Source organism: Colletotrichum higginsianum, assembly GCF_001672515.1.
Source record: "Colletotrichum higginsianum IMI 349063 chromosome 7 map unlocalized unitig_7, whole genome shotgun sequence".
In the NCBI taxonomy this organism is placed as follows: Eukaryota; Fungi; Ascomycota; class Sordariomycetes; order Glomerellales; family Glomerellaceae; genus Colletotrichum; species Colletotrichum higginsianum.
In genome coordinates this window covers 318602-334118 of record NW_017263917.1, presented here as the reverse complement: position 1 = coordinate 334118, position 15517 = coordinate 318602, and the positions used below count along the sequence as shown (strand labels likewise).

The 15517-nt window shown below is 60.1% G+C and overlaps 3 protein-coding genes across 3 annotated transcripts; 2 read left to right on the top strand and 1 right to left on the bottom strand.

Moving 5' to 3' along the window:
- Positions 1–296: 296 nt before the first annotated feature.
- On the bottom strand, positions 297–2367 carry CH63R_09794 (Lactose permease; the record flags this gene model as incomplete). Its single annotated transcript, XM_018304768.1, has 5 exons — positions 297–434; positions 528–664; positions 744–1459; positions 1566–1956; positions 2076–2367. The coding sequence occupies 5 exons, from the start codon at positions 2365–2367 to the stop codon at positions 297–299; spliced, it is 1674 nt and encodes a 557-aa protein (XP_018154192.1).
- A 2783-nt stretch (positions 2368–5150) lies between these two features.
- Positions 5151–5657, top strand: CH63R_09793 (uncharacterized protein; the record flags this gene model as incomplete). Its single annotated transcript, XM_018304767.1, has 2 exons — positions 5151–5409; positions 5467–5657. The coding sequence occupies 2 exons, from the start codon at positions 5151–5153 to the stop codon at positions 5655–5657; spliced, it is 450 nt and encodes a 149-aa protein (XP_018154191.1).
- Positions 5658–8198: 2541 nt separating this feature from the next.
- CH63R_09792 (PPE family protein) lies at positions 8199–14780 on the top strand (the record flags this gene model as incomplete). The annotated part of the gene is given in 3 exon segments (XM_018304766.1): positions 8199–8518; positions 8584–10883; positions 10894–14780. 3 exon segments carry the CDS (start codon positions 8199–8201, stop codon positions 14778–14780), a joined length of 6507 nt encoding a protein of 2168 aa, XP_018154190.1.
- Between the last annotated feature and the right edge of the window lie 737 nt (positions 14781–15517).

Here is a 15517-nt window from a genome sequence, read left to right as displayed (position 1 = left end):
GCCCCTGGCCATTATCTGCCCTCCCGTCCCGTCAGGTTACTCCAAGACAAGGCGAATCCCCACGGAACGGAAGGACACAAATTCCAAAAGTGATGAAGAAAAAGAACGGTGACCCTCGTGGGAGATATTAAAGGTTTTTGCTGCTGCTGCTGCTGCTGTAGTAGTGCTGCTGCACGGGCTCTTTTTGCCCATCCCTCCCCCCGGGAACTCGAAACAAAACGAATGTCGGATATCAAGATGAAGACATGGAAAAAAAAATGGGGGAGGGGAATCGAGGGCGTGAGGAGGTGGCGTCCCTAGACCTCTCTGGCATCGTGGCCGGTGCTGCCCTCCACATGGACAATGTTGGCACCGGCGTCGACCTCGTAGTGCTTCTTGGCCGTGGACGCCTTGACGGGGTTGGGGGACGAGAAGATGATGTCGAGCTCCTCGAGCTGTGAGGTGGAGAGGGGTGGCAATGGTCAGCGGGTGTGGTCTTCTTTTCTCTGGCTTTTCTTTAGGGAACGAAACGGGGGCCCAAAACTTACAGTACGGTTCTTGGTCTCGGGGACGAGGAAGTAGAGGATGCCGGCCTGGACGAAGCACCAGACGCAGAAGACGATGTAAGTCCTCCACTGGATGTCTTCGAGGGCGACGGGGACACCAAATTGGTTGGAGAGAAGGGCTGCGAGAGGGAGGAAAATGTTAGAGAATTTGAAATCGGACATGTTATTACTCAGACGACTTGACGGGTGCTTGCTTACCGAAGTTGGTGAAAAGACCGCTGAAGGCCATGCCCTTGGCTCGGATCTCGTAGCTGAGGACCTCGACAGGGTACAGGGCCTGCATCGGGGTCCAGCCGGCGGAGTAGCAGATCTGGAAGATGTAGACCCAGGCCAGCATGGCGCGGGAGACGTTGGGGTTGATGGCGGCGGCGGCGTCCTTGTCGTCCATGTCGACGATGTTGGCGATGGAGGCCGGGACGATGACGCCGATCCAGCAGAGGCCGCAGACGATGTTGACGACGATGAGCATGGGCCGGCGGCCGACGCCGTCGACGATGGAGGCGCCGGCGGCGGCGAAGACGATCTGGATGGCGTTCATGCCCATCTGGACGTTCATCTGGGTCGGCCCGCCGCGGATGCCGGCGGTGTCGAGGAAGGCGCTGAGGAAGTAGGAGACGATGCCGTTGCCGGCCCACTGGCCGAAGCACGAGACGAGACAGTTGCAGGTGAGGCGGTAGAAGGAGGCGCGGTTCTTGAAGAGGGCGCGGTAGTCCCACCACTTCTTGTCGGAGCCCTCGAGCTCGAGGAACTCCTCGTACTCGTTGATCTGGAGCTTGACCCACTCGCTGTCGTTGTTGCCGCGGGCGTGGAGGCGGCTGAGGATCCGCCGGGCCTCCTCGCGCTTGTTGTTGGTGTAGAGCCAGCGGGGGGACTCGGGGAGGAGGAGGGAGCCGAGAAGGATGATGCCGGGGAACCTGGAGGGGGGGGGGGAAGCCACATGTCAGCCATAATATCCCAAAGAGAAAGAGGAACTAGGTAGGGGGAGAGTGGGGAGAGAGGCTTATTCTTTGGAGGACTTACATGGCCTGGAGACCAACGGGGATGGCCCAGCTCGTGGAGCCGCCGATGTCGAGGGCGCCGCGGGCGGCACTGCTGGCAACGAGGGCGCCGACGGGCCACATGACGTTGTAAAGACCGCCGCAGACGCCGCGGTGGGCCGGGTGGGCGATCTCGACGACGTAGATGGGGCCGGCGGCAGCGGCGATCTGGACGCCGAAGCCGAGGAAGAAGCGGCCGGCCATGAACTGGTTGACGCTGCCGGTCTGGATGCAGGTGATCTGGATGATGACGCCGATGATGATGATGAGGGAGCCGAGGAACATGCCGACGCGGCGGCCCCAGGTGTCGATGGCGGGGCCGACGAAGGGGATCGAGACGACGCTGCCGATCTGGTACATGGCGGTGACGATGCCTGGCCGTGTTAGTTTATTGGGTTGTCTTTGATATCAGGTCCACTGTGCTCTCGTGGTATCGTGGGGGGTAGGGTGTATTCAGGGGACGAGGGCAGAAGGGGGGAGAGGGAGGACCTACCAGCTGCGATTCCCTTGTTTTCGACGCCAAAGAAGTTCTTGAAGTCGTCGTTGGACAGCAGGGTGCCGAACAGCGAGCCGTCGTAGCCGTTGGTCGTCGAGCAGCAGAAGGCGACCATGATGGCCGGGATGATGATGGGGTTGCCGAACCACGAGGGCGGCTCCTTCAGCATCGCCTGCTGGAAGGCTTCGTCGCCCATGACCGTCTTGGTGATGACGACGGCCGGCTGCTTCGCCTCGTGGACGCTGAGGTCCTTCTCATCGTGGGCGTCGTGGGTGGTGGTGGCGGCCATCTTAGATGGTTCTCCGTGAGCCGGTGGTAGTAGAAGACCAGGGCGTGGTGACACAGAGAGAGAGGAGGGGGGGGGGAGGGATGGTGTATGAGATGGGTGACGAAGAGAAGAAGAAGAATAACAACACGGGGGATGATGGTTGACTTTATGATTTTTGTTTTCCTATTCTGTGTTTGCTTCCCATTCTTCCAAAAAAGAGACCTGGTGATTCGTCTCCGGGATCACGTCCTCCCCCCCCCCCCCCCTTTCTCAACCCTACTCGAGGCCGATCCCAAAATGGAACGCAGGAACAAACCGTCCCCAGGATGCGGAATGGCGGGTAGCCGGCCCTGTACCTAGGTAAGGGGGCGAACGCGGTGTGCCTCTCGCCGTGTCCTCGCCGTGTCCCCTCGAGAGGGTGACTTTCCTCCAGACCACCCACACGGCGCCACACATCCTCGCGCCGTGCGGTGTCGGCCGGGATCGAGAAGCTGGGGTTCCGGGGAGAGGGAGCTGGTTGGCCTCGTGGCGGAAGCGAGGACTGGGGTCAACACTTAGAGGGGCGAGGAGGACATCAGGAACATCAGGAGTAGTAAAGTTGGTGGTAGTAACAGTAGCAATAATAGCAGTAGGGCTACATCAAACATGGGTTGTCTATCTATGGCTGGGCTGACTAGTGGCTTTCACAGCAGCAACGCGAGGGCCTCGCGTAGCAGTAGATGCCCTCAAGCACATCGAGGGTGTGTGTGGAGCACTCGAGCCCGCAGAGACGAGCATGGCATATCTCCGGCGCGCATCCATCTCGCTATGAAGATGGGAATGCTGGGACAACAGCATCGTACAGAGAGACGCCAGCAGACGGGACGAGGACACCAGCCCCCGTGTTCACCAAACGGGCCGCGGGACTTGCGCCCCCGGATTCGCGCCCCGGGGTTGCGGGTTGCAGACGCTACTATGTATCATGACCCCCTCCTCTCCGCAAGTTTATCTTGGTAGGGCCCCCCTCAGGTTCGACAGAGGGGGAGGAGAGAAGGGGAGGGGGGGGGGGGGAGAGAGAGAGAGCGCCGGGCCGTCAACAGAGAACATTTGGTCACCAAAGTCCTCGAACGCGTGAATCTTTCTTCACTTCCTCCGAGTACTCATCGTCACAAGGCCAAGCTGAAACAGGCGCGAACTCCCCCTCCCCCCCTTTCTCAGGGAATAAAACATTGCCGAATGGAGGGTGTGCGCGTGGGAGAAGCCAAGCGCCGTCCGTAAAAGCTTGGAGTGAAGCCAATTCTTGCCTTGCCTTCCTTTTCCTCACGGAGGCCATCCCGACGCGACCTATCCTGTCCGGCGTGTCACGACTCACCACAGTTTCGTCCGGGCCGCTCTTCCAGGTCGCCCTATGGCACGCGGCCCAACTCTCGGCGGTGGATGGGGTTCGCTGATCGGTCGTGCGGCGCAGTACCGAAAAGTCTTACGGTCCATGTACTCCGTACCCAGAAGCTCTTCTGCCCCCCCCTAGCTGTTAAACGCTTGGCAGTCATTGGGGGAGCTTCTGCTGTCGCGGGAATTGAGAGGCCCAAGGGGGGAATGGAATGTGATGGGGAGAAATAACACTTGTGACCCAGTTAGGAGGGGGGAGGACTGGGGTCCCGAAGGATTGTGCCAAGAGGCGACTAACACCCTTATGGAAGGGGAAGAGGTTTCTTATTTTGAATGGACGACTCGTAGGGCCTGAATCTTGGGTTCCTCGCTTGGCAATGCAGGCGGCGGCAATTTGTTTGGCTGCCAAACCACCGAGTGCATATAAGAAGGGTGTGCGGCCGGCCGTCCAAGGGTATGGTCCCATCCATATGTGTGTCCCCCCGTATGGGATACATGGGGTAGACAGACCAAGAATGCATGGGCGGCGCGGGACACCAGGCCCGAAAGTTGGGGTAATCTTGTGTTGTAATTCCCTTTCACACAAACAACCCCCTTTTCGCGCAGAACAATGGCCAGTCAAGCCCGACCCGGGAGGAAAAGTCCGCCAGCCCAACGGTAAGGCAGACGATGATCGAGAGAGGGATAGAGAGAGACAGGGAGATCGAGAGAGACAGAGAGACAGGGGGGGATAGAGAGACAGGGTGATGGAGAGGAGGCATAGAGACAGAAAGGCAGAGACACGATCAAAGACTGGCTGGTGGGATCGAGACGCGCGGGAGAAGTGCCCATCTGGCCGGCCGTTTCTGGGTTTGTGAATCACGTACTAGAGGCCAGACCGATGCCCATGTCTCAGCACGTATACATGACAGACGCTTCCGGTACCCACACCGCCGGCATCCCTCCTTTCCCACAGAACACTCCCAGAAGCGAAGCCGGGATCCCCGACGGGGGGAGGGCATGGACGCCTTGCGAGGCCGTGGTGAATCGTCTTCCGCTAAGGCTCGGTTGGGCGCGTGGTCCCAAGAATCCGGGACGACGGGCTGCTTGGTCCTGGTCACGATCTTTTAAGCGGTTGGGCGCTGGCGAGAGGGAGGTTGGACTCCTAGAGGGCAGCGGCGGTACGATAGCTTTTTTGATATAGTTCGGTTTATCGAGGCTAGGTCGTCTCGTGATCAAGCCTATACGTGTGATTTCGTCCGATTCCATCATGATGTGACGGTACAGATGCCGGCTGGCAAGGGAGAGAGGCCGGGGTCTCCTTTTGGCTTGGCTCTCGGGAGTCGGCTGCTACATCCACATGGCCAGGCATTTCGATATCAACTGTGCCTACTGATGAGACGGAGGAACGAATTAAATAAATACCATTGGTCTCGATGACACTATTTGGCCGAAACATGGGTGTAGGGACCCTTGGGCCGCTTGCTCCATGGGCAGGAAATGCTCCACCAATGACAATTCTATCCACGTTCTGGTCGAGAGGTGGTACCGAGGATGGAGATCCAGTAGATCAAAACGTGACCACGAATCGATGGCCTCTGAAATTCCCTGAATTCACTACGTGTACAGATGGCCTTCCACCGCCAGTACTCCTATCTAGCACGCCCGCGCGGCTGTATAGAAATCTCGACAAGTCTGCCCACACACGTGACCCAGGTGTGTCTTGGGGCTCATCGACAGCACGAAAAACGCACATGTAGATATACCTTCCAGATTCCGAACCGCCTTGTGCAAATGCTGCCGCGGCTGGCTTGTGCTTGGTCGCTGCTATGCTTATTACGCGCACAGTCGTAGGCGTCTTTGACGACGATGCAGTGCAGTACATCTTCTCTCATGCTCAGCAACTCTCGCTTGAGGGCGACGTGGTTCACTCGTCGGATGACCTGTCTGGGGGTTTCGTCTGAGCCCATCACGGCGTCGTCACGCCACATGGTCATCCTTACCTCGGGGTATCGCGATTGCCTCTCTGTTTCGTGAGCTAACTAAAGACACTTATGGCCCCCCCATACTCTAACATTTTTTCAATGCCTCCCGAGTTCATCCATTAATAATCGAGGCCAGCACCGAATTACTTTGGCTTGGAAACATGAGACCAGAACAGGCTTTGCTCCGAGGGAAACTCGGTTCTTATCCCTACGTGAAGCCATCCGATCTTGAGATGAACCCTACTTGTCGTCAACAGAACGACATCGGTAAACCTCGCCATCCCCCCCCCCCATGATAGGCCCGTCTACCGAGCCACTAGACGAAGAAGAAAGAAAAGCACTATCACAGTCCGATATTGAAGTCGTCGCTGCTGGCAAACGGAGAACACTGGCGATCGTCAGGCACATGTTCCTACGGGAGAGCGTCCCAGATCACTACCGGCCGTATGGATCCCCGGCAAACGCCGTCCAAGGAAGCATGTTGGTATCCGGCCGGCTTTGTCTCCCGACCATTTCTCGCGCCGCTGCCGGAACGTGCCGCAGTTGCCAGCCTGGGAGGGGCGACTGAACCCCCGGACTCATTGTCCGAGAGCCTGCCCATCGACTCTCGGGTGAGGCCTGCGTCCGCATCGGGAGAAGCGCCGTGTAGACTCCTCAACCTGTCAGCCGTATTTGACTCAGCGGCCATCTTTGTGACCCCCTCCCGTTCTAGAACGCCAGAACTTGTGATTAGTTAACCTATTTGCGGAAGTACGTATCTGGATTACTGACTCCCGTCGTGATGGAGCCGTCACAGAACCATGATTCAGCGTGCTTAGCTAACTACATCTTGGCAGCAGAACTGGGTCGTTTGCAATGCCCAGCGCCGTTGTCTTGTATGTCGCAATCGCGGCCAGGCACGCCATCCTGACCTATCCCTCGGTCGGGGCTGCTCTTGTAAGCAGGGTGATGGCCGGAAGAGGTCGGCCGAGGTACATGGCGATTTCGCTAACTTCTTTGCAAAAGCTCCCCAGTTGTAATGAGCAGCCGGAGCCCATGCTCCTGTGTGCCACCGCAAGAATCTCAACGATATTGGCACTTGTCGAACACAGACAGATGGCGCGGGCTGGGCTGAGGATCCATGATCCAGGGCTGGTTATTGTTCGGTACACGACGAATGGATTCTCCTGCACTGCACATTGCTCTACACAATAAACGCCACAAGTCTGTTCAATCACATCGACCGTGTCTGGCACTCACCTGTTGTGCTCCCCTTCACGAATTGGAAGTCTGTTGCAGTCCGTCTCCAGGTTCAGTGACACGTTCATTGCATCATCACGATGTCCGCAACAGACAATCTTCTGGTCCATCTCTACCGCAATACATACAGGCCAACAGATAAAGACCGGTTATCCCCACAAGATAAAATAGTCGCCTTGTAGCCATCCAAGAGTGAGGTGCACGCAGCAAAGCAACTCACATTGCATCAAACCACGCATGGAGCCACATACATCGACATGTCGTCAAGGGATTGACGCATCGTCGACAGAGCGGGTGCTGGATCGCCGACCAAGCTTTCGGGAGCACCAATGAAGCGGCGTTTCCCGAGGATAAGACAACGCTAGGTGCGGTGATGTGCTAGAAGGGCCGGCATCTGGACCCTCACCCCCCCCATTTTTTCCCGCTCTGCTCTAAGTCCCAAGCGGCCGTGGCCGCCAGCCGCGGCACGCAAACGGCAGCGCGTCCCGAAGGGGATCTCTCTCCCCGCTGGGAATCGGCATAGCGTGAAGCCACTGTGAAGGGATGCTCCGGGCCGTCCTTGAAAGGCGGATGTTATCCTCCCCAGCGTCCCTTCAACCCCGAATCTACAGTAGCGCCATGACGTTCTCCGCGACGCAACCGCACTTTTGGTCTCAGCTGGTTGCGGTTGCGACCTCACCTATTCCGACATCTCCAGCGGCAGATCTCCAACGAGAAACAACTCTGGACCCCCGCGCGGGAGCTCGCAACAGTAGAAGCAGATAGGCGCACAGGCTAGCCGAAGTCCAGATCTCGCGGTGTGAGACAGGTCAAGAGGCGCCGCTGAAGGGTTCATGTCTCGGATACTGGGACGGGAGGAAGGGGGGACGCTCGACGATGTGGAGGTGTCAAGGAGAGAAGAGCGAAGAGCGAAAGGAGTGAATGGACGAAGTAGTGAGGAGCTAAGGAGTGGAGGGCCAAGATGCGAAGAGCTGAGAGGACAAGAGATATAAAACTCCCATGATCTGCCTTTGCCTCAGGAAATCATGAGAAGGGAAGAAAGCAGGCCAACTCATTCCATCACTACCTGAGCACTCGGATAAGTCTCTGGAACCGAACACTTTCGAAGGCTCTCAGAACCTCTCGAAAGGTTCGCCACCCTTCCTCAGTCCCTTCTCTTCCCCCCCCCGCTCAAAGCACTTGGTCCCCCCCCCATCTTTGATCTTTTGATCTTGGTAAAACGGCAAACCGGCCCCCACATCCTTCAACGTTTGCCAACCTCGAACCTCAAAGTCACCCAAGATGCGCAAGTCCGATGCCGTCGTGGCCCTGGCCTCGGCCGGGGCCGCCTCTGCGCTCATCATCCCGCTCGCTAACAACCTGCTCGGGCCGTTGGTTCGCACCTCCACCATCGCCGGCACCACGTACCCGGGCCTCGAGATCAAGGTCTCCATCCCGCCGATAGGCATCCAGCCCATCGCGATCCCGGTCATCAACTTGCCCCCGGTCGCCGTGCCGTCCGTCACGGCACCCTCGGTGGCCCTTCCTTCGGTGGCCCTTCCGTCTATCGCGATCCCCTCGCTCAACCTGCCGTCTGTCACGCTGCCGTCCATTGCGATCCCGTCTGTCACGCTTCCGTCTCTGGCGGTCCCGTCGCTTGCGGTCCCGACGCTCCCCTCTCTCGCAGTTCCATCGCTATCACTGCCGGCCCTCTCATTGCCGTCCATCGCACTTCCTTCTCTCTCGATCCCGTCCCTGGCGGTCCCGTCGATTGCAGTCCCTTCAATCTCTCTGCCGGCTCTTTCGCTCCCGTCTCTGGCGGTCCCGTCGATTGCAGTTCCGACGCTCCCTTCGATCGCAGTTCCATCACTGTCGATCCCGGCACTCTCATTGCCTTCTATCGCAGTCCCGTCTCTGTCGGTCCCCTCCGTGGCATTGCCCTCGATTGCTCTGCCATCGCTGTCAATTCCGTCGATTGCACTCCCGGCCATCTCGCTCCCGTCTGTGGCAGTCCCGTCCATTGCGGTCCCGACTCTTCCGTCGATTGCGGTTCCGACGCTCCCCTCTATCGGGCTCCCGCCTCTCTCGGTTCCTTCGATTGCGCTTCCATCGCTATCGATCCCGTCGATTGCACTCCCGGCCATCTCGCTCCCGTCTGTGGCAGTCCCGTCGATTGCAGTTCCGACGCTCCCCTCGATCGGGCTCCCGCCTCTCTCGGTTCCGTCGGTGGCGTTGCCTTCGATTGCGCTTCCATCGCTGTCAGTGCCGGCACTCTCATTGCCCTCGATTGCTCTGCCATCGCTCTCGATCCCGTCAATTGCACTCCCGGCACTTTCGCTCCCGAGTGTGGCAGTCCCGTCAATTGCAGTCCCGACGCTCCCTTCGATTGGACTCCCGCCTCTCTCGGTTCCGTCGGTGGCGTTGCCTTCGCTTGCGCTCCCATCGTTGTCGATTCCGTCAATCGGGCTTCCGGCACTTTCGCTCCCGAGTATGGGGCTTCCGGCTCCGTCTGCGGGGTCGCCGTCCGGCGGCGGTGGATCTGGCGGCGGTGCCCCACCTTTCGGCCTGCCGTCGATCGCACTTCCGGCCATCTCGCTCCCGTCTCTGGCGGTTCCTTCGATCGCCGTGCCCACGTTGCCTTCGATTGCCCTTCCGGCTATCTCGCTCCCGTCTCTGGCGGTCCCGTCGATTGCAGTTCCGACGCTCCCCTCTATCGGACTCCCGCCTCTGTCGGTCCCCTCCGTGGCATTGCCTTCTCTTGCGCTCCCATCGCTGTCAATCCCGTCGATTGCGCTCCCGGCCATCTCGCTACCGGCTCTTTCGCTCCCGTCCCTGGCGGTTCCTTCGATTGCGGTTCCCACGCTCCCATCTGTTGGGCTGCCACCCCTTTCGATTCCGTCCCTGGCGCTCCCTTCGATTGCCTTGCCGGCTCTCTCGGTCCCGTCTCTGGCGGTCCCCTCAGTCGCAGTGCCCACACTTCCTTCCATTGCACTGCCAGCCATTTCGCTTCCGTCACTGGCGATCCCCTCGGTTGCAGTCCCCACGCTTCCTTCTATTGGGCTGCCACCTCTTTCGATCCCGTCCGTGGCTGTCCCTTCGATTGCTCTGCCGGCCATTTCGCTTCCCTCTCTGGCGATCCCTTCGGTTGCAGTTCCTTCGATCTCCTTGCCGGCGCTTTCGCTCCCATCCCTGGCGGTCCCTTCAGTTGCAGTCCCAACGCTTCCGTCTATTGGACTGCCACCTCTGTCTCTCCCGTCCCTGGCGATCCCTTCGATTGCTCTGCCGGCTCTTTCTCTTCCGTCTCTGGCGGTTCCCTCGGTTGCAGTCCCCACGCTTCCGTCCATCGCATTGCCGGCTCTCTCGATCCCGTCACTGGCGATCCCGTCGATTGCTCTGCCTGCGATCTCCTTGCCGGCACTTTCGCTCCCCTCCGTGGCAGTTCCATCGGTTGCAGTCCCAACGCTTCCGTCCATTGCACTTCCGGCTCTCTCGCTTCCGTCCCTGGCAATCCCCTCGATTTCTCTGCCGGCTCTTTCGCTCCCATCCTTGGCGGTTCCCTCGGCGGCAGTTCCTACGCTTCCCTCAATCGCACTTCCGGCCATCTCGCTTCCTTCCCTGGCAATTCCTTCGATTGCGGTTCCCACGCTGCCCTCGATCGGGCTCCCGCCTCTCTCAATCCCCTCATTGGCGTTCCCGTCTGTTGCGGTTCCCTCGCTGCCTTCCATTGGACTGCCCCCGCTCTCGATCCCGTCTGTGGCACTTCCGTCCATCGGACTCCCGCCTCTTTCGGTCCCATCGGCTGCGGTTCCTACGCTTCCGTCCATCGCCCTGCCGGCTCTCTCGATCCCGTCCCTGGCGGTCCCCTCGATTGCTCTGCCTGCGATCTCTCTGCCGGCTCTCTCGCTTCCGTCTCTGGCGGTCCCGTCGATTGCAGTCCCGACGCTCCCCTCGATCGCGCTCCCGGCTCTCTCGGTGCCGTCTGTAGCAGTGCCTGCAGTGCCTTCTGTTACGCTCCCGGCTCTCTCGATCCCTTCGATTGCGTTGCCTTCGCTCTCCCTGCCGGCTCTCTCGATCCCGTCGTTGGCGTTCCCGTCCGTTGCGGTCCCCTCGCTGCCCTCCGTTGGTCTGCCCCCGCTTTCGATCCCGACAGTCGCACTTCCGTCGATCGCGCTTCCCGCTCTTTCGGTCCCGTCCCTCGCGGTTCCGTCGCTGCCCGCCCTATCGATCCCCTCGATCGCGATCCCGTCTATCTCTCTGCCGGCGCTTTCGCTCCCCTCCGTGGCACTGCCGGCTCTGACATTGCCTCCCGGCGGCCTTCCCTCGCTTGGACTCCCTCTTCCGTCTGGTGGCGGCGGACAGTCCGGCGGTGGTGGTCAGTCCGGAGGTGGTGGTAACGGGCCCGGCTTCCCGGCGTTGCCGTCTATCGCGCTCCCCTCTCTGGCACTTCCGGCCCTCTCGCTGCCGTCGATTGCAGTCCCGTCCATCACGATCCCCTCTGTAGGACTCCCTTCGATTGCGGTGCCCTCATTGCCATCCGTTGGGCTCCCGCCGCTCTCGCTCCCGTCGGTTGCGGTGCCGTCTCTGCCGTCTCTGGCGCTGCCGGCTCTTTCGCTTCCTTCGCTTGCGATCCCATCTCTCTCTCTCCCGGCTCTGTCGCTGCCATCGATCGCGATTCCTTCCATCGCCGTGCCCTCTGCGCCGTCTGTTGGAATCCCACCGCTTTCGCTCCCATCGATTGCTCTGCCGTCGATCGCCGTTCCCACATTGCCGTCTATTGCGCTCCCGGCTCTCTCGATCCCGTCGATTGCGGTGCCCTCTGCGCCATCCATCGGACTCCCACCGCTGTCACTTCCGTCGATTGCTCTGCCGTCGATTGCCGTGCCTACATTGCCTTCGATTGCTCTCCCGGCTCTTTCGATCCCATCGATTGCTCTTCCGTCAATTGCGGTTCCCTCTGCGCCATCCATCGGGCTTCCGCCGCTCTCACTTCCGTCGATCGCCGTGCCTACTTTGCCTTCGATTGCCTTGCCAGCTATCTCGCTCCCGGCTCTCTCGATCCCATCGATTGCTCTGCCGTCGATTGCGGTTCCTTCGGTGCCATCTATTGGACTGCCAGCGCTCTCACTTCCGTCGATTGCTGTGCCGTCGATTGCCGTGCCCACCTTGCCTTCGATTGCTCTGCCGGCTATCTCGCTCCCGGCTCTCTCGATCCCGTCGGTTGCGGTGCCCTCTGCGCCATCTGTTGGAGTCCCGCCGCTTTCGCTCCCATCGATCGCCCTGCCGTCGATCGCCGTACCTACTTTGCCTTCGATCGCCCTGCCGGCTATTTCGCTCCCGGCTCTCTCAATCCCATCGATTGCTCTTCCGTCGATTGCCGTCCCCTCGGTGCCATCCATCGGACTCCCGCAGCTCTCACTTCCGTCGATCGCCGTGCCTACGTTGCCTTCGATTGCCCTTCCGGCCATCTCGCTCCCGTCGATTGCGGTCCCTTCTGCGCCATCCGTTGGACTGCCGCCGCTCTCGCTTCCCTCGATTGCCCTGCCATCGATCGCTGTGCCCACGTTGCCCTCGATCGCTCTTCCGTCGATCGCAGTCCCCTCGGTGCCATCCATCGGACTCCCGCAGCTCTCACTTCCGTCGATCGCTGTGCCCACGTTGCCTTCGATCGCCCTGCCGGCCATCTCGCTCCCGTCTCTGGCGGTTCCTTCGATCGCCGTGCCCACGTTGCCTTCGATTGCCCTTCCGGCCATCTCGCTCCCGTCCCTGGCGGTTCCTTCGATCGCTGTGCCCACGCTTCCATCTGTTGGACTGCCGCCTCTTTCGGTGCCATCTCTGGCGCTCCCCTCGATCGCTCTGCCTTCGATTGCCCTGCCGGCTCTCTCCATCCCCTCCATTGCGATCCCGTCCCTGGCGATCCCGACAGTTGCAATCCCCTCCCTGCCTTCGGTAGAATTGCCTCCGCTCTCGCTCCCGACTGTGGCGGTTCCCTCAATTGCTCTTCCGCCTCTGTCGCTGCCGTCCCTGGCGCTTCCGTCCATCGCAATCCCCTCGATTGGGCTTCCGGCGTTCTCGGTCCCATCCGGGGCCGTGCACACGGGATTCCCGGGTCCGGCTGTCCCCACTGCGGGGCTTCCTTCGGTGGGTCTTCCGGCGCTTTCGCTGCCGCCTCTGTCGCTCCCCTCGATCGCTCTGCCTTCGATTGCCCTGCCGGCTCTCTCAATCCCCTCCATTGCGATCCCGTCCCTGGCGATCCCGACAGTGGCGATTCCCTCGCTGCCTTCCATTGGATTGCCCCCGCTCTCGCTCCCGACTGTAGCGGTTCCCTCAATTGCACTTCCGGCCCTGTCGCTGCCGTCCCTGGCCATTCCCTCCGTGGCTGTCCCGACCCTGCCGTCTATTGGAATCCCGCCTCTCTCGCTCCCTTCGTTGGCGATCCCCTCCGTAGCGGTCCCGACTCTGCCGTCGATCGTCCTTCCGGCTATCTCTCTGCCATCTGTGGCGATCCCCTCAGTAGCTGTCCCGACGCTCCCCTCGTTGGCGATCCCCTCGTTGGCTATTCCGACGCTGCCGTCTATTGGACTTCCCCCTCTCTCGGTCCCCTCGTTGGCGATCCCTTCCATTGAGCTTCCGCCTCTTTCGTTGCCGTCTCTGGCGATCCCCTCGGTAGCGGTCCCGACGCTGCCGTCGATCGTCCTTCCGGCTATCTCTTTGCCATCTCTGGCGATCCCCTCTGTTGCGGTCCCGACGCTTCCATCTGTTGCGATCCCTTCTCTGGCGATCCCAACCCTGCCATCTATCGGCCTCCCGTCCATCGCTATTCCCTCTATCGGTCTCCCTTCTATTAACATCCCTTCTATTGCGATTCCGTCTATTGCAGTTCCATCTCTGCCGTCGATTGATATCCCCTCCGTCGTGGTCCCTTCTTTGGCCCTCCCGACGCTTCCTTCTATCGCTATACCCTCGCTCAGCATCCCATCCATTGGCCTTCCTTCTATTGCCCTTCCTTCTATTGCTCTGCCCTCGCTCGCGATTCCTTCCGTCGCCCTTCCCTCGGCCCCCTCCGCGGCGGTTCCGTCTCTCGCCCTCCCGTCCATTGGCCTCCCTTCTATCGCGCTCCCGTCCATCCAGATTCCCACGCTTCCCACGATCGTCGTCCCGGCCGTCTCGGTCAGCATCCCGGCCATCGTGATCCCGACCATCCCGGTCATCTCGATCGGCCCAGGCGACGTTCCCAACATCTACATCTCGGGCAGCGCGATCTCCATCGGCGGCCTCCCGGGCTTGCCGACCCCCCCGGCCCAGCCGGTCCCGTCGCTTCCGTCGACGCCGACGCTCCCTATCGTCACCAACCTGCTGGGCACACTCACCGGCATCAGCTCCACGCTGTCGTCGATCAGCAACAGCATCGGCCAGATCCTCACCCCGACTGTCAACATCCTCGACCCCAACGTGCTCAGCCAGGTGGGTTCGATTGTCACCAGCCTCGGAAGCAGCGGCCCCCTCTCGTTCGCCATCAACGAAGCCATCCTCCAGGCCCAGAGACTGCAAACCACGCTCTCGATCGCCGAGTCCATTCTCCTCGTTCGGAGGCTCAACAACGAGGTCGTCCAGGCTTTCTCTCAGCTCCTGCAGGCGCTCGAGGACCACCGGCTCCAGCTGGGACAGGCCTCGAGCTCGACGTCTACTACTCAGGACAGTTCCTACAGCCCCCCGGACCTGATCAGGGGAATCTTCAGCGGCTTGAACTTGAGCCTGCGGGGGCAGATTTCCCTCAACGACCAGCTGGTCAAGGTGCTCGACCCCAGCGTCCAGGCCCCGGGCCAGGCGGTGTCCGATGCGATGAGAAACCTCCTCAGCATCAGCCTCGACATCTACAGGGCCTGAGTACAACACGGTCTTTAATTCGTTACGTGGAGTTTTCTAGTGGGGGAATCATTGGAGCGAAGGGCCACCGGCCCAGGCGAATGGAGTTTCGGAGGGAGTTGTAGGCACACGCGCAGCAGTAATAATAGCTTGCCAGCCAGATAACTAATACTTAATAATACCAATAATTTTTAATAAACTGCCTGGCAACCGCCGTCCGCCGTTTCTCGCATGCCATTGTGTCAATACCTATACGGGATCTTAAGTGCTGTGTCGGAGTAACTAACGAAAACAAGCCGAGGACCAACGTGGCTAGTATGAACAATGGAATGCTGTGGCTGTGGCTTTTTGTCTTTTGTTTTGTTGGCTGCTGTGTGACACGTACATAGTGCCAACCCCGAACACCCCGGAGCATGCAGCCCTACCTTTCCAGCAGAGATCAATCGTCGCTTTCGGATCTGGTGGCATGTGGCCAGACGAGCGAGGGCCCAGCAAAGACGAACCCCCCCTGCGCGAAAGAGTTGTGGATCAATCGGGCCATCAGCCGGGGCCTGTGAGACGTTCCGGATTCGACCCCCATGCCCCGAACCGTCGAAGAGTTTGGTAACTGCCATCACCTCTGCTTGAGAAAAGGACTACGGTGTACGAAAACGAAGATTTAAAAGTATTTCTCTTTAACTCCAAATCTATGTAGATACAAAGTACACATGCGTATGCCAAGTCAATGCCGGCACGAGTTGGACTGATCCGTGGCCGAC